The sequence below is a fragment of the Nelumbo nucifera genome, chromosome 1, assembly GCF_055504915.1.
Source record: "Nelumbo nucifera cultivar China Antique chromosome 1, China Antique-T2T, whole genome shotgun sequence".
NCBI lineage: Eukaryota > Viridiplantae > Streptophyta > Magnoliopsida > Proteales > Nelumbonaceae > Nelumbo > Nelumbo nucifera.
The window spans coordinates 23732267-23755696 of NC_142649.1; the positions used below are offsets into that span (position 1 = coordinate 23732267).

General features: G+C 41.8%; 1 protein-coding gene across 1 annotated transcript in view; it reads right to left on the reverse strand.

Annotated features, from left to right (window-relative positions):
• Window positions 1-8144: 8144 nt before the first annotated feature.
• Window positions 8145-23430, reverse strand: part of LOC148803001 (caffeic acid 3-O-methyltransferase-like) — a 37672-nt gene continuing 22386 nt past the window's right edge. The window contains exons 2-4 of the mRNA XM_088896600.1: window positions 9106-9416; window positions 8923-8987; window positions 8145-8545 (exon numbers count right to left, since the gene is read on the reverse strand). Coding sequence (XP_088752726.1) covers window positions 8252-8545; window positions 8923-8987; window positions 9106-9358 — 612 coding nt within the window. The 5' untranslated portion in view covers window positions 9359-9416 and the 3' untranslated portion in view covers window positions 8145-8251. The remainder of the gene's footprint in view (window positions 8546-8922; window positions 8988-9105; window positions 9417-23430) is intronic.

A 23430-nucleotide genomic window follows, 5' to 3' on the forward strand; every position in this document is an offset into this window, starting at 1 on the left:
AGCTGTACTCAAGTTGTCTAGTTGATCCTTACGAAGGATCAAGTTCTTTTGAAGAACGTTGCTGATTCTGCTCCACCCTGCACTGCGCCATCTTCAGTGGGAGCAGATTTTGGATCATTCCTTGGGCGTGAACACCTCCATTGGGAGATAGTATTTCTCCGTATTAGGTATAATCCTCTCCCACTCCTTTTGGTTCAGATTTGGTTCAGTTTATGGTTCAAGATTGATCCTTGAAAATATGATTTTCTAAATGGGGAATACGATTCCCAGTTGAAGGGAGAGATAAAATTTTTGAAATTCGCCCCTTATTCCGCAATCTTTGGGCGTCCATAGGATGGATCTCTCATCCCTTCAGTGGTATCAGAGCCATGGTTCAAATCTTGAACCAGTTTGTTTCAGATCTGAACCTGCGCAAATGGGCAGAAGGTGTTCTACCCGATTTGCGCAGATATGGGTTTTGGGAAATTTTGTTCCCAAAATTAATGGGCGAATAATCTGAAATTAATTTTATAAATCTGATTATTATTTAGAATTGTTCTTTATGATTTTCTTGATTTATGGGCTGTTCGTACAAGAGGAGATCGAAATCTTGGTTTGCGCAGGGAACCTGCAAGATTTGCAGTCTCTTGATTTATTTATCACATTTGGTCTGTAAATAATTTTTTTTTTTTTTATTTTCTAGACTCAATGTATAGGTATTCGATCTGTTGTAATTATTAATAGAAATAGGATTTTTATTTATTTTAATTATGGATCGAAGATGGTGGCGCAGAAAGGGAGATTTCGCAGAGAAGAAGATTTCGCAGATGGGAGAATTGCCATCTGTGATTTGCAGTTTGTGAAATTGCATTCTGTGATCTAACCTTTGTTTTGCAGGATGGATTGTGCGAACAGCCCTGATTTACTGATTGTTGTTTTTCTTTTATCAGTAATTAATTTCAGATTATTTTCTTGAATTAAAGATTTAATTAAAGATCAAACCCTAGACCCATTCGAACCAAGATTGGTTCAAACTGTTTGGACCGAATCTAGGGTTTAATCAAGGCTGAAAGTCAGCCCTAATTTTCCCACTAATGGGCCTAAGGATTGATATTTAATTGAATGGTTAATTCGGCCCAACCTGTAAAGGCCCAGTTTTAAACAGTTAAAACTGCTAAAAGCCCACTTAACCCTTAAAGCTATATGGGTTGAACCGTTCGGCCCATATACCTAGATAATGTTAATGGTTAATATTATTGATTTAAAATGGGCTTCAAATGGGCTTTACAGATAATTAATTGATTGGATCAATTTATCCCTGCATGTGATGTATGGATGTGTGATGTGCTACGTACATGGGCCATAAGTACTTGGCCCATGCTCAATCGACAGTGGCTCTTGCGCACACCTTGGCTGAATGCACATCATTGCCATGGTGTCCCTTTTGGTCATTGGATGACCTCCCTCAGTGGTGGGCCCCACACCTCATCATGAGGTCTCATGCGGAACCCTAGCCGATTTAGGCCCACCAAAATCTGGCTTTATGAAAGTCAGTGGGAGCCACTTTGGTTTGACCTAAAGATGGAACTAGGGCGTAATTATCTGTTCCCTCCAGATAATATGAGTGCATGTGATAGGGAGATTCATATGATGAACTCTCTAAAGGCCTTCCATCATTAGCACGAGGATGGGTCCTTCAGTAATGAGGAAACGCACCAGAAAATGGGCTATCCATTTGCTGTTGGGCTTGTCTAAGTGTTTCATAAGATGATAGGGGCGTCATAGACCGATGTGGGAGGGGCTTCACCAGAAAATGGGAACTCTCTCACGGTACCTTGGCGTTCACGAATATGATGGGTAAGCACTCACTGGACAGAAAGGTTTACCTGAAAACGGCTCTGAACCTTGTCTGACAGAGGCCAAAGGGAAAACTCATATGATGAGTGGATATGATCCTTCACAGAAAGGTGGTGGGGTTATGCAGCTGAAACAGTTGGCCTCATGCACCCTATGTGATTTCCCACATTTCTAGAGACAACCCGTAATCTCCGTCACTGAGAAAGGAGGGAAATCTCAGAGACGAATAAATGGAAATGGATCGTAGATTAAAATCCATATCTATGAAATGAACATGAACCAAATTAGGTTGTGGACTGATGTTTGCTCTTTTATCAGAAAATGGCAAACGGATCATTTGCAAAGCTACTTGATGACAACAAGTTGAAAGGCCCAAACTATGCTGACTGGTATAGGAACCTTATGTTGGTCTTAACCTCTGAGAAATTGGACAAGGTAGCAAAGAATCCTGCCCCGGATCGTCCGGGAGATAGGGCTTCTGAGGCCCGAAGAAGAGAATACCAAGAATGGGAGGAGAAAAACTCCCTTGCCCGCTGCTATATCATTGCCTCGTTGGACAATCCAATTCAGAGGCAGTTCGATCAGATCGAACTTGCTAAAGACGTATTGGACAGTCTTAGGACAATGTACGAAGAGCAGAATCGTTCTACTCGGCAGAAGGTCTTGAAACAGTTCATGACCGCGCAGATGTCCAAGGGCCAACAAGTTCACGACCATTGTCTTCGGATGATGGGCTATATCAACGAACTAGAGGCTCTTGGATCCGGGCTGGATCTGGTAACTCAGATCCATGCTATTCTCAACTCTCTGCCTCCATCCTTTAATCCATTCATCATGAACTACAACATGAACAAGCTGAACGTTAGCTTGCAGGAACTCAGCAATATGTTGCAGAGGGCCAAAGAATTGATTAAAAAGGATGAGCCCATTGCCATGCTTGTTGAAACTGGCAAATCGGGCAAGAAAAGGAAGGCGAAGAGAAAGCCCCAGAAAAAGGCTGCCAAACCCAAGAAACAGAGGAAAGACAAGGCATCAGATGCCTATCATTTTTGCAAGAAGACCGGCCACTGGAAAAGGATTTGTCTTGCCTACCTGGAATCCAAGAAAGGTAATTTCGAAACTTGTGTTATAGAAACCAATTTGTTGGTAGCTTCTGCGTCCTGGTGTATTGACTCCAGGGCTTCAACTCATGCGTGTAACTCACTGCAGGGGTTCAAGGTAAGCAGAAGGCTGAGTGAGGGAGAAGTCACACTCTACTTGGGGACCACTGCAACTGTTGCAGCCGCGGTCATAGGAACCGTGGAATTATATTTTAGAGAATGAATAATTGTACTGAAAGATTGTCTTTATGTACAAAATTTAAGAAGAAATTTGATTTCTGTCTCAAAACTGTGTGCAGATGGCTATTCTGTCTTCATTAGTAATACGATTACTATTAAAAGAAACAACAGATTCATCGCATACGGGGAACTGGAGAACGGTCTCTATGTTCTACATCATTCTCTAGAAACTAACATAACCCAAACTACGTCGGTTGAAAACCCCAAGAAGAGAGCCTGTGATACAGTTAATCCCACGTGTCTGTGGCATTACCGACTTGGCCACATCGGTGTTGACCGAATCACAAGGTTGGTAAAGGATGGTCCTTCGGATTTTCTAGCTGTAGAAGATCTTCCCACCTGTGAGCCTTGCCTACAAGGCAAGATGACGAAACGGCCTTTTGACGGTAAGCCTGAAAGATGTACAGGCACACTTGACCTAATACATACTGATGTATGTGGTCCCCTGAGTGTTAGGACACGAAATCAACACGTGTATTTCATCACCTTCACAGATGATTTTTCACGATATGGTTACGTGTACCTAATGAGACACAAGTCTGAATCCTTTGAAAAGTTCAAAGAGTTTAGACAAGAGGTCGAGAAATAGTTAGGGAGAGAAATTAAAGCCCTTCGATCCGATCGAGGTGGCGAATATCTCTCTGACGAATTCAGGGACTACTTAAAGGACAATGGGATAGTATCACAATTAGCTCCTCCTGCTACACCACAACTTAACGGTGTTTCAGAGAGGAGGAATAGGACCTTATTAGATATGGTCCGGTCGCTTCTCATACACTCAGAGTTACCCACATCCTTTTGGGGTTACGCATTAGAGACTGCGATTTACGTGCTGAATCGGGTTCCAACCAAATCGGTTCCGAATACTCCATATGAACTTTGGACCGGAAAGAAACCAAGTGTCAGACACTTGAAGATTTGGGGTTGTCCAGCACACGTTAAAAGAACGAGTGTAGACAAGTTGGAATCTAAGACCAGTCGTTGCCTATTTGTAGGCTACCCAAAAGGCTCTGTAGGTTACCTTTTCTACGACCCAAGTGAGCAGAAAGTGTTCTGCAGTCGAAATGCGCAATTCTTGGAAACCGACTATATCCTGGACACCCATCGTCAGGAAGTTGTTCTGGATGGGGAGAGTTCAGGAGCAGTGGGAGATGTCCCACAAGTTCCAGGTAGTGACCAACTTAGAAGATCCACTCGGGCATCCAGGCCACCAGTCCGTTATGGTTATGACCAGGATAGTTACCTGGTGAAAACCTTGACTAGTGAGGAGGATCCCGTGACTTACGCGGAAGCTATGTTGGACATAGATTCCCAGAAGTGGGTGGAGGCCATGAGAGCGGAGATGGACTCAATGGAGACCAATGGAGTCTGGACTCTAGTAGATCCGCCCTCCGGGGTAAAGGCAATCGGTTGCAAATGGATTTACAAGAGGAAGAAGGGCCCCGATGGTAAAGTTGAGACCTTCAAGGCTCGTCTGGTGGCGAAAGGGTACACTCAGAAAGAGGGCATCGATTATGAGGAAACCTTTTCGCCTGTGGCCATGCTTAAATCCATTAGGATCCTGCTAGCTGTAGCAGCATACCATGATTATGAGATTTGGCAGATGGATGTCAAAACTGCATTCCTGAATGGAGATCTTACTGAAGATATCTATATGCAGCAGCCGCAAGGCTTCATTGCTGCAGGTCAGGAAAACATGGTATGTAAACTTAACAGATCCATTTATGGGCTTAAGCAAGCTTCTAGAAGTTGGAACATCCGTTTTAACTCTGTTGTCAAATCGTTTGACTTCGAGTAGAATCCGGATGAACCCTGTGTCTATAGGAAGTACAGTGGGGATAAGGTTACTTTCTTGGTTCTATATGTAGATGACATTCTACTCATTGGGAATGATGTAGGAATGTTAACTACGGTGAAAGTATGGCTTTCGCAACAATTCTCCATGAAAGATCTTGGAGAAGCCTCCTATATACTGGGTCTTCGACTCTATAGAGATAGATCGAAGCGGATAATAGGATTATCCCAATTTGCTTACATTGACAAAATAGTCAAAAGATACAGCATGGAAAACTCCAAGAAAGGAAATGTTCCTTTCAGGCACGGAGTCACTCTCTCCAAGAAGATGTCTCCCAAGACTTCTGAGGAGATTAATGGCATGAAAGACATTCCTTATGCCTCAGCCGTAGGGAGCATCATGTATGCCATGCTGTGCACTCGTCCTGACATAGCTCAGGCAGTGAGTGTAGTAAGCAGATTTCAGGCCAACCCACGACAGGAGCATTGGACTGCTGTGAAAAACATACTTAAATACCTTCGAAGGACAAAAGAGTTTTGTCTGGTGTTCGACGGTAGCTCACTACAGATCCAAGGGTTTACAGATGCCGATTTCCAGTCAGACCCAGATGATAGATAGTCTACATCTGGATATGTTTTCACGATAGGATCGTGTGTTGTTTCCTGAATGTCAGCAAACAGGGGTCCTAACTAGCAAATTAATATTCCACAACCCAAGCCGAAAGCATTGCCGTAAGTGAGGCTGCCTTATGAATGAAGGTGTTCATTCCTGAATTTGGAATTCAGCACATCACCCGTTCCACTGTTGTATGACAACGCTGGACCTACGGGAGGATAGTGTAAAGAGGTAGCATCAGCGGAGAATGTGGTAGACCCATTGACTAAGCCACTATCACAGAAAGTGTTTGAGAAACACGTGGAAAGCATAGGACTCCGGCTAGTACCTGATTGGACCTAAGTGCAAGTGGGAGCTGTTAGACAGTTTTGTATGCCCTTAGCTTCAATCAGAATGATGTACTTTATGAGTTTATTGTAAATGAATAAAGATACATATTTGATTCATGTTCCCTTGGTATGTTTCTGTGTAATACCCTTAAACTTGACACTTAATGAGACTCGTGTTAGTTTAGAATGTTCACAGCCAGTGGGTCGGTCTGGGGAGACCTATCTTGACAAGGCCGACACTGTAGTGCCACCAAGTCGGTTGGGGTGGCCTGTCTCAACTGCCAGGGTGAGACCCTAGGCACATACAGTGTAGGATTAATTGAATCTTTGAACTGGACCAGATTTCCAGTATTGCCCTGGACCTTGGAGATTGATGGGCAAAACTGGAAAGTTACACCCGACCCCTAGACTCGATTATGATACTGCACTAGGTGTCGGATTAGGCTGTCTTTGATGTACCAATCAGTGAGATCCTTAGCGGGGGTCAAAACCTGGGTATGTTGGGACAGTCCGAGAATTCATCTGAGTGGGTGATCATAGTGACAGGATCAGCCCCTTTGTCGGACAAAGGTAATGATCGGGGATGCACTCTCACTGATGGAAACCAAGACTGCCGGCAGCCGATTTCAACCGTTGAGATTTGTTTTGCAAAATATATTTTATATAAGATATAAAAGTATATATGTATGGTTTCTAAATTGTTTGCAAGAAGGTTTTAATTCCCAGGATCCATATAAGTGGAGAGTGCAACACTGTTCCTTGCAGCCGAGGGAGAGGTTTTCTCTTGTCGGGCAGTGTATGATCATTATGGGCTGAGAGGTTAAGTGTAAGACCATTGAGGATAATGCCTGATGGGCTAATCTTGCATCTGCCCACAGTCCCTGGGTGTTACAAGGTGGCTTGGCCCAGGGACCACTTAGTGTAAGTGTTGGGCCCATAGAGCTCATTTGATGGGTTTCAGGGGGTACACTGTCTTCAGCAGTGCATTCGGCCAGGCCTTATAACAAAGGTTGGGTGAACCCATGTGGCTGATGTGTAGATCAATGCTTGGGTCCCACGCCATACAAGGAAGCCCAACTGGGCAGCAATTTGGAAGGTTTTTTGAGTACATAACCTTAATGGGCCTTAAGCCCATTTCGAACCGGGCTGATTTGATCAGTCATTTAAAGGGGGCGAATTCTGAAGTGGGTCAGCTAAAAGGATTGGGCTTAGACCCTATCCACTCAGAGTGTCTAAGATCTAAATAAGATTTAGATATAGAAACCTCCTAATTAGATTAGGAGACAGCTGATCTGATTTGCAGATAAGATAAGGATTATCCCTTATCACTAAGGGACTTCTAACCCAAATATGATTTGGATTAGCAACTCGTAATCTGATTAGGAGCTGATCCCTTTGAGATTATAAAAGGGGAAATCTCTGCCGGCGGTCATGAAGGCCAGCTCACACCACTTTTGTTTCATTGTCTGTCTTGCAAAGTCAGTCTGGGCTTCCCGGCGATTCTGGCTACCACATTTGAATATCAAGGCCGGAGATTCAAAAAACAACCACCATCTTTTCTTTCAGTCTAAGCTGCCAGTTTGATCAAAATCGTAGATCGGCTTATACCTAAGACAATGGTTTTAATAGCTAAGCTGGCTGTCATGTTTTTTCTAGTAGAAGGTTTTCAAAATTCATGCTTCTTTCTCTCCCTCTATTTTTGTTTTTTTTTTCTTTTGATTTTTCTTGCAAAAATTAGGTGGTGACTGTCATCCCATTCTTGTGGCGAGCCTGATTTTTAAAATCAGATCGGATGGTCGGATCGGAAAAACCGAAAACCAGTCAGATGATCGGTTCCATTTTTTCCTAAAATCAGATTTTTTCAAAAACTGTTGATTTTGATCAGCAAACCGCTCACTTGGACGATTAACTATTCAAACCATTCGAATAGTTTTAACCATTTTTTATTTTTTTTTTTACTTTTTTATCAGAATAGGTCGACTGTTCGACCCAAGAACCGGACCCCTGACCGGTTCATTCTCCGGATTGATTTTAAAAACCTTGGTGACGAGTTTCCAGGGAATTACAAAACAAATTTGATTAGAATGTAGCGGCCTGCCAGAGATAACACAGGAAAGCCGCTTTTAGTGACTCAATTTATTTCTAATTATGTTGTAGAGAAAATATTAGCGTGGCTATTATCTACCTGTTAAAATATTCAGACTTTAGGATATATAGAATAGTCCCCACCCTTACAAATAAAACTCACTCACAATCACAACCATACACAAATAAAACTAACTCACAGTCACAACCATACACGAACCTTTTCATCAAAACAAACAAACAAAGCCCTGCTATTTGTGGAACTCCATAACCCACATGTCATAAGCACAACAAAGTCTTTCACAACTGGAAAATCCAGAGCTCATTGCCAGTGCTTCAAACTCTTCATATGCCCTCTCTTTTCCTCTAGGACATTGAGATAACATTACTGAATCTGCAACTTCAGGCGACACACTAATCCCAGCTGCTGGAGCCTCCGGAAGAATGTATTCCACAACAATAATCTTTCCTGAGTTTGGAAGAGCTTTCCAGCAGTTCTTTAATATCTTCAAGCATTGCTCATCACTCCAGTCATGAAGTACGAACTACAAGTGTTTAAGAAAGGAAAAGAAATTCTTTTACGAATAATATAATTGAGCTTTTAAATTAATAATACGTACGGGGGGATTAATTCAGGTCTCATGCACCTTTTAAATACAATTCAAAACTCAGTTTACTAGATAAATTAATTTCTTTTAACACAAATAAATAACAACAATTGAAAATATTTCTTGATTATATATAATATATAAAATCAAGAATTGTAATAAACAATTTATAAGTTACAAGGAACTAATTCGGATTATAGCATGCATGATCTTTGTGAATTATATTGTCCCATTATAATAATTCATTTAAAATATTTTATGAATGATCTTTGTAAGAAATAAATTATTTAAAAAAAATTAAAAAAGTAACTCGCCTTCATTAAAATGGCTTCTCCTTGTGGGACATTTTCAAACATATTCCCTGCAACATGTTCCACACCTGATGACAAAGAATTAAAATTCCTTACTAAAATACCATAAAATTGGAAGCAGAAATATTGCTAATTTCTCTACCTAGTAAATAATGATAATTATGCAAAGGAAAAGATAAGTCATACCAGGATAAGATGGTGCATCTACAACAACATGAGGCAAATCGAAATTAATACCCTTAATTTGAGGATACTTAGATGTGATTAAGTTGAGTGTGACTCCAATCCCGCCTCCAACATCCACCACCTCTTTCAGATCTTCAAAGCCTTTGTATGTCTCAAGTACCTTCTTCATGACTTTTATACTATGATCTGACATTTCTCTATTAAAAACTTTGTTGAATCGAGAATCTTTCTCAAGGTATTCAAATAGAGACATATCATGGGCCTTATTAAAAGGAATTCCACCTTGAAGAACAACATCTTTCAAATGGTACCTACAGATCAAAATAATAACACTATTATTTCAGTCCATTAAAAAAAAAGGAAAAAGAAATAAAGAAGGAAATTATAGAGCTAACTAATTTTTTGTAATATTTGGAAGCCACAAAGATGGACTATATATAGACTACTATTTATGGGGAATATATAGATTGCTAAATGATTGATAGTAAATTAGTTAAAAACAAGGTTCAAATTATCGATACGCAGGCGATATTGATACTGTTTTTTTACTCTTTTTTTATTTTTTTCAAAACCGGTTCAGGGGGGCGGTTTAGGGCTCCTCCACCCCCTGAACCGGTCAGAAACCCGATACACCCACTATAGGGAAATATCAGGGAGGTCCCAGAATGATACGTATTGGCTGATATGAGCCGGTACGTGTCGATACTTTGAACCTTGGTTGAAAAGGGTACTGCGTGTTAATGTGAATAGGTGCAAGTAGAAGACAATTGTGAGTATTAAAACACTTCCCTCAATCTTTGCCCGACTAGTACATAAGGTCAATTTGAATTTAGGCAAATAAATACAATTTGCAATCCCAAATTCTAATAACATTAATTTAAAGTTTTATTTAAATTTGAAAATAATTACATCAATAAAATTTTGAAATTAATTGATAAAAAAATAAATTTCATAAATAGGTCATTCACCTGAAAATGTTGCTTGAATATTGTAGAGAACAAATATAAACTTTAACTTGCCCAAACCAATTGAGTCTTAATTTGAATTTAGAGAAATAGATACCACTTGCTTTTTTAATATTAATTACATTATTTTAAGATCATTTAATTAAGAAATAATAACATTTATACAATTTTAAAATTAATTAATAAAAATTTAAATTTTATAGACTTGTAACTCACCTCAAATTATTGCTTGGATTGGACTTGAACCTGATTAGGTTCCCCCAATAGAGGCATGTGTTAATTATAATTATAATTTGATATATGCATATACATACATACATAAATATTGTCCCCACCTTGTCCCTAATTAGAATATGACCCTACCAATGGTCAAATGCGGGGCCCCGATTGGGGTGGATCATATTGTCATCCCTATTTACCATCCATCACTTGTGTTGAGGGAGCTAAGCCACTTGATCTGATGTTGTGAAAATAATAAAGAGAGAGCAATGATTTGAAGTTATTGCAAGAACTCGAAACTGAGAATTGTAAGAAGATGGAGGGCTGAGTCGTGCCACTTGATCACTCTCCTTAAAACCGTATTTTCCCCCTATAATGCAGCCTGGTGATCGCAAACCGATCGCCAAGATAAAACAGCTCACAGGCCACTGATAGGCGTGCACTCGCTTCCCAGACCACCGCGAACCACTGAAGATTGATGTCTTAGAGAAAAACTATCAAAAAATGGTGTGTGTGTTGACTGGGTTGGCCAGCATTCCTTTTATAGGGTGCTCTCAGATCCGAATGGACACATATGTGTCCTTTCAAAATTTTTAAAACAAAATGATTCAGTGCATCCCGTATACACGTACATGCACCCGCACCCCCACCCCGGCCAGACTTGGTGCGTGTGTTTGAAAGCACCCCCAACCCCCCTCACATGCATGGAATATCTATAGTCCTCTCATCCTATGGGTCCCTACCCATAGAGGGAGCAAAACTACAAATATACTCCACTCCCACTCCTTTCCCAAGCAATGTGGGATAAGGAGTCATTCAAGGGAGGAAAGGACAAAAACAAGAGAGGGAGGAGAGAGATTCTTGTAAATTTGAATCTCCCGCCAACAATCCCCCACAAGATACAAAATTACAAGAAGATCGAATGATCTGAGCATCGTAGTGAGAAAAGTATTCATGGTGATGTCTTTTGGACTTCAATCAACACTTAGGTATGATAGGTTAAATTATAGAGTACGGGTGGAGTCAGACTCCTTCAAACTTTCCTCCTTATCATAACTAGCTAACCGATCAACCAACTCAACTCACCAGTTCTTTAGTGGTTCTTTTGTTTTGAAACATTTCGACCTTGTTCCCCTCTTTGAATCATGAGTGTTTTCGAGAATAAGCCCTAGATCTCTCTTAGAAGCGGCCACACTTCACACTCACTTGTTTTGCTCCAAAACAAAAGAGTCAGCTCTAGATCTTACTAAAATTCCACAACAAAGGTAAGGTTGTTGTGAAAAAACTCAAGAAAACAAATCTGAATGGCACCCAAACTAAAAGTAAAAATAGAGATAAAGAGAAATAAGCACAAAATACATAGATTTATGTGATTCAATTTATATCCTACCTCCACGGGCAAAGGAGGAATAGAAATCCACTGTGAAGTTGTCAATGGAGAAGAAATATAGAGTTGTGCCCTCACAGAAAATCCTAAGCCCCAAAATACAGAGTTGTGCCCTCAAAGAGTTGTTAATGAATATGGATCAGGTCCATGCCGCTGTGGGGTGGACTACGAGCCTCTACAAACCATTATGAAAATTTGCCTTTGGGTTTTTCTCAAATTAATTAGGAGTGGATTCATGAAGCGAGTTGCCACAAAGAATTCAAAGGCACAAACATAACAAAGGTGCTTCGGAGTTCCCCTGCATGCATGGTGTTGGAAGACATTCCCAAAAGTAGGGGATTCGCTTGGAGGCTTTGTAAAGGTAGAAACAAGGAAGTCGATACATCCTAACTCGAGAGGGGAAGGGGACCGGAGGTGGGTTGCGGGACATTGACGAAAGAGAGGACTTTTTAACCAACTTTCTAAGGGAGTTCGATCAGCACCACAGTAAGAGATGGAGATGTTAGATAGCTAGTGTCGGTGTCTTGTGCAGGTAAGGGAGACGTTGATGAAGTGGGGCCCACATTGGAAATGTTGGATTCAAATTCAAATTCAAATATAGAGCTTCTTTCTGAAGAGGCAGACAATCTTGCTGAGGTGGAAGGGGAGCTTGAAATTGGTAGGAGCATAAGGGATCTTCTAAGTGTTAATGATAAATTGGTGGGTGTGGATTGGTCCACACCACACCCTATGGTAGGGATAAGTCCATACTACACCACAGTTCATAGTTGTTCTAAACTATGGATAGATTGTGCGAACCGGACCAGCCCACACCTACGGTGGCATTCTGTAAGTGTGATGTGAACAAATCCACACCATACTTTTTGATTCCATGTATCTCATATACATTTTATGGGAGATCTACACAGTCGACCATGTCGACCATAAATGTCTAATTTTTGCATTTTATATGGTAAATAAATTGAAAAAAAAGGTATCAATATGTAGACAACAATTGCATTTTTTAAATAACTTAAAAAATTTTGTTTTAAATATTAAAAAAAAATTAATATTTTAAAAGTTATTTAACTGATAATAAATTTTAAAAAATTAATATTTAAATAATAAAAAAGAGTTGAAAAGGAGAGCCATCAAACTTGTGCTAGAATTAACATTAAATATTATTATTTTATTGATAAAATATTAAAATTTATTAAAAAATTAAATAAAATGAGAGTAATTGGACCGATGTAACGCAAGTGCGTTACACTGAAACCTTTGCACAAACTGTCCAGACCATAGTGTGGACCATCCACGGGAAAATACTGTGAACAATAAATTGTAGTGGGGCCTGTTTCTGTCCACTATTTTATGGACAGGGACTATATCCACACATAGCAGAACACCATATCTTACTGTAAACGGGACCAAAAACTACCGAACGCCACCTAAATCTCGCTCAAGTTCTTTGGAGTTTTGACCATTCGGTGGAGCAGGCTTCTAAGAAAAACATTAGAGGGTAAAATGTCAAATTTACCCTCCATTATTCTTCAAATTTTCAAAATAAAACCCAACTGATTATATTAACATTTTAACACCCAGTTATTTGAATAGTGTCGATGCCATGGTATCAAAACGTTGCTATTAGTGTAGGATACTAAACTGTAATTGTTGGAAATAGGTTCTATACTCTTTCACTTATTACTTTGATGACTTCATCTCCACATATTGAATCAAAGAAGGTGTAATTTTTGCCATGTTCTTCACTGCAACATCCTTTCCCCATGGCTGCATGGGCAACTTTTACCGGAGTCTATAAGCTCATTATGTCTCTGTTTGGAAGAGGCAACTGTTGTATGGACCTCCGTCTAGGATGAATGGCCGAGAATGGCTCTGAGACATTAATTATATATTCAGAAAAGTACGGATAAGTCCAATGCAGATTTCTGATTTTCACTACAGAACTATAGACATTCAAAAGGCCAAAAAACTACATTCTATGCACTTATACCTGTAGATGAATTGGCATCAATTCCAAACTAGCACCTATCCCAAATGTACTTTGAACCTACAAATTCTGACCCTGGGCTGAACCGTCATTCTCCCTTATGTATTTGTCAGTGTTCCGAAATCAATAAACATCCCTGACATTGTCCCACTCTCTGCATCGTTCGGTCTTTCCCTCTCGATAAAAATACCCATCAGAAATTCTGCTACATTGTTTCGGTATACCATAGTGACTAGTACCTCATCCAAACCGTATACTTCCGACCCATTGATAGAGAGAGATAAAGAATGGTTAGGAAACAACATAAGTGCAACAAAATGGTGGCTATCAGAGTGAAGACAGGAGTACCTTTCAACAACAATGGCAAGGTGACATATAACGATTCTTTAGAAAAACAAACAACAGAAGTGAATAGAGGTGATTTATTGGGCCTATTTATTGGCCCATTCCCACTTTCATTGGGCCTACTATTGATGGTTCATTGGGATGACGTTGATTGGCTGTTTGCCTGTCCGGACTCCAAAGTGAAACGAGAAGCAAGAACCGAGAGGAAAAGAGGGTAGATGACGCGTGTGCCTGTCAGACGAGGGATCATAAGTGTATAAAACCTCTTTCACACGATCTGAGACAACCTGAAACCTGAACCTCCCTTACTACTGATCTCACCATTCTCTCTAATTAATTAAGTCTTTCTCTTTGAAAATCTATTTCACCTAGGGATGACAGTTTTACCCACAAAACTAGGTCACCGATCTGATCCGCCTCAAACGGGGTGGATTTTCCCCGATCACAAATGCATACAGGTTGGGTTCGGGGAATTTTCTTTTTTTCCGTATTGGAATCGGTTCCGGCTTCGGGTCTTAAGATGAAGGGGTAAAGGGTGTCGGATTTGGGTGAGAGTGAAAGATTGAGAGTTTTTTCCCTCTTTTCTATTTCTCTCTGAATCTTGGATGTACACCCCGAGATCATTGAGCTCAGGTCGTTTAGAAAGTTTCCTGTACTTACAATCATTTTGTTAATGAAATACATATTTTTGTCTAATCTCTGCGTAAAAGTATTCTCAGTGTGAGTAGCCTCCAATCCGGGCAGCAAATGTATAGGTTACCCGAATTGCCAAGCTACCAATTTGGACAATAAGTAAGGATAACCAACCGTAAGAATTTTCTAAGTGTAGATTACCCCGAACTATCTGCCCAGACTACTAGTAGGAATAACTTGTGCACGTGTTACTCATTTGGATGTCGGTTGTCCCTATCGGGTCTAACCTGTTGCTATATGCCGAAGTGGGCTAGGCATCGTAGGGCTTACACCCGAGCCATCTATGCCTTAGGCATTTAGAGGTATTTTGCCTATGCCGAAGAGGCGAATAGGGCTTATGTGCCCATGCCAAGGAGGCGATTGGGACTAGGTCGCCCATGCCGAGGAGGCGACTGTGACTTATATGGTGATGAATCCGTCAACCCAATACTCTAGCCCTTAGGCTTTGGGGGTGACTTATTGTCCACCCTTCTTGATCTTGCCCATGCCGAAGAGGCGACTGGGGCTTATACAATGCCGAGGTCTTTTACCATCTCGGAACTTTTAGTCCTTAGACTTTTGGGAGTGACTTATAGTCCGCTCTCCAGTTAGATGATTACAGATAATACCGCCTTAGGTTGCTGATGTTCCATGCCCAAGGCACCTGTTTCCATTCTAAGGTTTCAAGCTCGTACGTACCTTTCCGGAACACCCGCTTTACTCAATAGGGTCCTTCCCAATTCGGTCCGAGCTTACCAACACCGAGCTTAGGCACCATGATTTTACGAAGCACCAGGTCTCCAATGCGGAAGTTCCGCTTTTTGACTTTGGCGTTGTAGTACTGAGCTACTCTATGTTGATAGGCCGCGGTCCGGATGTATGCGAGGTCCCGTACCTTTTCAACTAGGTCAAGGTTGGTGTGTAGCTCATCATCGTTTGCCTCTTCGTCTTATGCCTCCAGGCATAGCGTGGGCACCTCGATCTCGGCTGGGATCACTGCCTCCATGCCGTAGGTGAGGTTGAAGGGGGTTTCACCCGTGGCGGTCTTCACAGTAGTTCGGTAAGCCCACAGTATACTGAGCAGTTCGTCTACCCATAGTCCTTTAGCTCGGGCGTGCTTTCAGTCCGCGGAGGATGGCTCTATTCATGACTTCTGCTTGACCATTCACCTGGGGGTGTGCCACCGAGGTGAAATTCTGCTGTATCCCCATTTGGTTGCACCAATTCTAAAACTTGATGTCTTTAAATTGTTTTCCGTTATCAGAGATAAGTACTCGAGGCAGTCCGAAGCGGCACACTATGCTCCTCCAAAAGAAGTTTTGCACGCTTCGTGTTGTGATCGTCACAAGTGGTTCGGCCTCCACCCACTTCGTGAAGTAGTCCACTACTACCACTAGGAAACTCCTCTGTCCTGTCACTGGAGGGAATGGTCCAAGGATGTCGATTCCCCACTACGCGAAGGGCCATGGTCTGGTGAGGTACTTTAGGTCGGCAACGGGCTGGTAGTGGACATTGGCGTGCCTTTGAGATTTGTCGCATCTCTTGACGAGTTCAAGCGCATCTGCCTTCACCGTTGGCCAGTAGTAACCCTATCGTAGCACTTTCTGGGCAAGAGCCCTATCCCCCAAGTGTTCACCACACAGACCTTCATGAGTGTCGCGGAGAACAAGCTCGGCTTCTGAGGGAGGCAAGCAGCATAGGTAGTGGAGTGTGTAGGATCTTCGGTACAGTTGTCCGTCTATTATGACGTACTTGGCTAGTTGTCGCTCAACCCTTCTAGCTGTGTTACGATCTGCAGGGAGGGTCCCATAGAGTAGGTAGCTCATGAGTGGGTCAATCCAGCTCGGCTCTGCTTGTGCAACAGGAGCGACCTCCTCTGCCCCCTCGAGAATGCTAGGCCGAGGCAAGTTCTCTATGTACACAGTCCTCATGGTGTTGTTACTTGTGCTGGCTAACCAGGACAAGGCATCGGCCTCAGCGTTCTCGGACCTTGGGATCTGCTTGATGAAGTATGATTGGAAATTGTGCAAAGCCTCTCTGGCTTTAATTAGACAGTTTTGTATGCCCTTAGCTTCAATCAGAATGATCTACTTTATGAGTTTATTGTAAATGAATAAAAGTGCATATTTGATTCATGTTCCATTGGTATGTTTCTGTGTAATACCCTTAAACTGGACACTTAATGAGACTCGTGTTAGTTTAGAACGTTCACAGCCAGTGGATCGGTCTGGGGAGACCTATCCGGACAAAGCTGACACTGTGGTGCCACCAAGTCGGTTGGGGTGGCCTATCTCAGCTGCCAGGGTGAGACCCTAGGCACATACTGTGTAGGATTAATAGAACCTTTGAACCGGACCAGATTTCCAGTATTGCCCTGGACCTTAGAGATTGATGAGCAAAATTGGAAAGTTACACCCGACCCCTAGACTCGATTATGATACTGCACTAGGTGTCGGATTGGGCTATCTTTGATATACCAATCAGTGAGATCCTTAGCGGGGGTCAAAACCTGGGTATGTTGGGACTGTCTGAGAATTCATCTAAGTGGGTGATCATAGTGATAGGATCAGCCCCTTAGTCGGACAAAGGTAATGATCGGGGATGCACTCTCGCTAATGGAAACCAAGACTGCCGGCAGCCGATTTCAATCGTTGAGATTTGTTTTGCAAAATATATTTATATAAAGATATATATATATATATATATATGTTATGGTTTCGAAATGGTTTGCAAAAGGTTTGAATTCCCGGGATCCATATAAGCTGAGAGTGCAACACTGTTCCTTCCAGCCGAGGGAGAGGTCCTCTCTTGTCAGGCAGTGTTTGATCATTATGGGCTGAGAGGTTAAGTGTAAGACCATTGAGGATAATACCTGATGGGCTAATCTTGCATCTGCCCACAGTCCCTGGGTGTTACATGGTGACTTGGCCCAGGGACCACTTAGGGTAAGTGTTGGGCCCATAGAGCCCATAAGATGGGTTTTTAGGGGGTGCACTGTCTTTAATAGTGTATTCGGCCAGGCCTTGTAACAAAGGTTGGGCCGAACCTATGTGGCTGATGTGTAGATCAATGTTTGGGTCCCACGCCATACAAGGAAGCCTAACTGGGCAGCAGTTTGGAAGGCTAAGGGAGTACATAAACTTAAATGGGCCTTAAGCCCATTTCGAACTAGGCTGATTTGATCAGTCAATTAAAAGGGGGCGAATTCTGAGATGGATCAGCTGTTAGGATTGGGCCTAGACCCTATCCACTTAGAGAGTCCAAGATCTAAATGAGATTTAGATCTAGAAACCTCCTAATTAGATTAGGAGATGGCTGATCTGATCTGCAGATAAGATAAGAGTTATCCCTTATCGCTTAAAGGGACTTCTAACCCAAATATGATTTGGATTAGCAACTCCTAATGAGATTAGGAGTTGATCCCTTTAAGATTAGGAAAAGAAAAAAAAGGGGCGACACACAGAGAGTTAGTGATTGATGTTCAATTCTCTTTAGAGCTGAAAATCACAAGAAGAGAGATTTCTGCACCCTACGAATTCTCTCCTGCCGCCTCCTTTTTGCTACCGCCATTACCTTTAGTTCGATCTCCAGTTCTTGGGAGAAATCAAGATCTGATCTTGATTCCAATCTTTTGGGAAAAGATTGGTTGGAGCTGTACTCACAAGCCATCCAGTTGATCCTTGCGAAGGGTCAAGTTCTTTTGGAAGAACATTGCTGATTCTGCTCCATCCTGCACTGCACCATCTTCAGTGGGAGCAGATTTTGGATCCTTCCTTGAGCGTGAACACCTCCATTGGGAGATATTGTTTCTTCGTATCAGGTACATCCTCCCTCCTACTCCTTTTGGTTCAGATCTGATCTGGTTTATGGTTCAAGATTGATCCTTGAAAATATGTTTTCAAAATAGGGAATTCGATTCCCTACAAAGATGGGAGAAATTTTTGAAATTCGCCCAGTCCATTCCGCAAGACTTGGACGTCCATGTGATGGATATCCCATCCCTTCAGTGGTATCAGAGCCATGGTTCAAATCTTGAACCATTTTGTTTCAGATCTGAACCTACGCAAATGGGCAGAAGGTGTTCTACCCGATTTGCGCAGATATAGGTTTTGGGAAATTTGTTCCCAAAATTAATGGGCAAATAATCTGAAATTAATTTTATATAAATCTGATTTTTGTTTAGAATAGTTCTTTATGATTTTATTGATTTATGGGCTGTTCGTACAAGAGGAGATCGAGTTCTTGATTTGCGCAGGGAACCTGCAAGATTTGCAGTTTCTTGATTTATTCATTACATTTGGTCTGTAAATAATCTTTTTTTTTTGACACAATGTATTAGGTATTCGATCTGATGTAATTATTAATAGAAATAGGATTTCTATTTATTTTATTTTGGATCGAAGATGGCGGCGCAAAAAAGAAGATTTCGGAGAGAAGGAGATTTCGCAGATGGGAAAACTACAATCTACGATTTGCAGTTTGTGAAACTGCAAACTGTGATCTAACCTCTGTTTTGCAGGATGGATTGTGCGAACAGCCCTGGATTGACTGATTCTTGTTTTCTTTTATCAGTTCTTTAATTTCAGATTATTTTCTTGAATTAAAGATTTAATTAAAAATCAAACCCTAGACCCATTCGAACCAAGATTGGTTCAAATTGTTTGGACCAAATATGGGGTTCGATTAAGGCTATATATCAGCCCTAACTTTTGTTTAATGGGCCTAGGGATTGATAATTAATTGGATGTTTAATTCGGCCCAACCTATAAGGCCCAATTTTAAATTGTTAAAACTGCCAAAAGCCCACTTCAAAAGAACAAGCTATATGGGCCGAACTAGGTAACCCTGATTCAGCCCATATACCTAGATGATATTAATTGATAATATTATGGATTAAAATGGGCTTCAAATGGGCTTTTACAGACAATTAATTGATTGGATCAATTCCTCCCTGCATGTGATGTATGGATGTGTGATGTGCTACGTTCATGGGCCATAAGTGCTTGGCCCATGCAGATTTGATAGTGGCTCTTGCGCACACCATGGCTGAATGCAAATCATTGCCATGGTGTCCCTCCTGGTCATTGGATGACCTTTTCTCAATGGTGGGCCCCACACCTCCTGAAGAGGTTACGTGCGGAACCCTAGCCGATTTAGGCCCACCGAAATCTAGCTTTATGAAAGTCAGTGGAGCCACTTTGGTTGGACCTAAAATAAGAACTAGGGCGCAATTAACTGTTCCCTCCAGCTAATATGAGTGCATGTGATAGGGAGATTCATATGATGAACTCTCTAAAGGCCTTCCATCATTAGCATGAGGATGGGTCATTCAATAATGAGGAAACGCACCAGAAAATGGGCTATCCATTTGCTGTTGGTCTTGTCTGAGTGTTTCATAAGATGATAGGGGCGTCATAGACCGATGTGGGAGAGGCTTCACTAGAAAATGGGAACTCTCTCACGGTACCTTGGCGTTCACGAACATGATGGGTAAGCACTCATTGGACAGAAAGGTTTACCTGAAAACGGCTCTGAAACTTGTCTGACAGAGGCCAAAGGGAAAGCTCATGTGATGAGTGGATATGATCCTTCATAGAAAGGTGGTGGGGTTATGCAGCTGAAACAGTTGGCTCCATGCACCCTATGTGATTTCCCACATTTCCAGAGACAACCCGTAGTCTCCGTCACTGAGAAAGGAGGGAAATCTCAGAGATGAATAAATGGAAATGGAACATAGATTAAAATCCATATCTATGTAATGAACATGAATCAAATAAGGTTGTGGAGTGATATTTGCTGGTTTATCAGAAAATGGCAAACGGACAATTTGCAAAGCTTCTTGACGACAACAAGCTTAAAGGCCCAAACTATGCCGATTGGTACCCTAACCTAATGCTGGTTTTAACATCTGAAAAATTGGATAAGGTAGTCAAGTCTTCTGCCCCGGAACGTCCGGGTGATAGGGCTTCTGAAGCCCGTAGGAGAGAATTCCAAGATTGGGAGAATAAAAACTCCCAAGCCCACTTCTATGTCGTTGCTTCTTTGGACAACTCAATATAGAGGCAGTTCGATCAGATCGAACTCGCTAAGGACATATTGGACAGTCTGAAAACAATGTATGAAGAGCAGAACCGTTCTACTCGACAGAAGGTCTTGAAAATGTTCATGACCGCTCAGATGTCCAAGGGGCAAAAAGTTCACGACCATTGTCTTCGGATGATGGGTTACATTAACGAGCTAGAATCCCTTGGATCCGGGCTAGATCTTGGGACTCAAGTAGATGCCATTCTGAACTCCTTGCCCTCTTCCTTCAATGGGTTCATATTAAACTACAATATGAACAAGCTAAATGTCAGCGCCCAAGAGCTGAGCAATATATTGCAAAGGGCTGAGGACTTACTTAAGAAGGATGAGCCTGTGGTGATGCTTGTTGAAGTTAACAAAACGGGCAAGAAAAAGAGGAAGACAAAGAAGCCTTAGAAGAAGACTACCAAGCCCAAGAAGCAGAAGAAGGATAGGACAGTAGATGCATGTCACTTCTACAAACAAACCGGCCACTAGAAGAGGAACTGTCCTCAATACCTGGAATCCAAGAAAGGTAATTTCGAATCTTGTGTCATAGAAACTAACTTATTAGTGGCTTCTGCGTCCTGGTGTGTTGACTCTGGGGCTTCAACTCATGCGTGTAACTCACTGTAGGGGTTCAAAGTAAGCAGAAGGCTGAATGATGGAGAAGTGATGCTCTACTTGGGGACTTCTGCAAGTGTTGCAGCTATGGCAATAGGCACCATAGAATTAAAATTTAGAGAAGGAAATACTATACTTAAAGATTGTCTTTTTGTGCAAAATCTAAGAACAAATTTGATTTCTATCTCAAAACTGTGTGCGGATGGATAATCTGTCTTCTTCAGAAATACGATTACTATTAAAAGAAATAATAAATTCATCGCATATGGGGAACTGGAGAACGGTCTCTATGTTCTACATCCTTCTCTAGAAACTAACATAGCCGAAACTACGTCGGCCGAAATCCCCAAGAAAAGAGCACGTGATACAGTTAATCCCACGTGCCTGTGGCATTACCGACTTGGTCATATTGGTATTGACCGAATCACAAGACTGGTAAAGGATGGTCCTTTGGATTTTCTAACTGTAGAAGATCTTCCCACTTGTGAGCATTGCCTTTAGGGTAAGATGATAAAGAGGCCATTTAACGGTAAGCCTGAAAGATGTACAGGCACGCTTGACCTTATACATACTGATGTATGTGGTCCCCTGAGTGTTAGGACCCATAACCAACACGTGTATTTCATTACATTCACTGATGATTTTTCACGATATGGTTATGTGTACCTAATGAGACACAAGTCTGAATCCTTTGAAAAGTTCAAAGAGTTCAGACAAGAGGTCAAGAAATAGTTGGGGAGAGAAATTAAAGCCCTTCGATCAGATCGAGGTGGTGAGTATCTCTCTGATGAATTCAGGGACTACTTAAAGGGCAATGGGATAGTATCACAATTGGCTCCTTCTGCTACACCACAACTTAACGGTGTTTCAGAGAGGAGGAATAGGACCTTATTGGATATGGTCCGGTCACTTCTCACCCATTCAGAGTTACCCACATCCTTTCGGGGTTACGCATTAGAAACTGCAATTTACGTGCTGAATCGGGTTCCAACCAAATCGGTTCTGAATACTCCATATGAACTTTGGACTGGAAAGAAACAAAGTGTCAGACACTTGAAGATTTGGGGTTGTCCAGCACACGTTAAAAGAACGAGTGCAGACAAATTGGAATCCAAGACCAGCCATTGCCTATTCGTAGGCTACCCAAAGGGCTCTGTAGGTTACCTATTCTATGACCCAAGTGAGCAGAAAGTGTTCTGCAGTCGAAATGCACAATTCTTGGAAACCGATTAATCCTGAACACCCATCGTTAGGAAGTTGTTCTTGATGAGGAGAGCTCAGGAGCAGTGGGAGATGTCCTACAAGTTCCAGGTAGTGACCAACCTAGAAGATCCACTCGGGTATCCAGGCCACCAGTCCATTATGGTTATGACCAGGATAGTTACTTGGTGGAAACCTTGACTAGTGAGGAGGATCCCGTGACTTACGCGGAAGCTATGTTGGACATAGATTCCCAGAAGTGGGTGGAGGCCATGAGAGCAGAGATGGACTCAATGGAGACCAATGGAGTCTGGACTCTAGTAGATCCACCCTCCGGGGTAAAAGCAATCGGTTGCAAATGGATTTACAAGAGGAAGAAGGGCCCCGATGGTAGGGTTGAGACCTTCAAAGCTCGTCTGGTGGCGAAAGGGTATACTCAGAAAGAGGGCATCGATTATGAGGAGACATTTTCGCCTGAGGCCATGCTTAAATCCATTGGGATCCTGCTAGCTGTAGCAGCTTACTATGACTATGAGATTTGGCAGATGGATGTCAAAACTACGTTCCTGAATGAAGATCTTGCTGAAGATATATATATGCAACAACTGCAAGGTTTTGTAGCTGCAGGTCAGGAACACATGGTCTGTAAGTTGAATAGATCCATATATGGACTCAAGCAAGCTTCTAGAAGTTGGAACATCCATTTTGACTCTGCTGTCAAACCGTTTGACTTCGAGCAGAATCCGGATGAACCTTGTGTTTACAGGAAGGCCAGTGGTGACAAGGTTACGTTCTTGGTTCTGTATGTAGATGACATTCTACTCATTGGGAATGATGTAGGAATGTTAACTACAGTGAAAGTA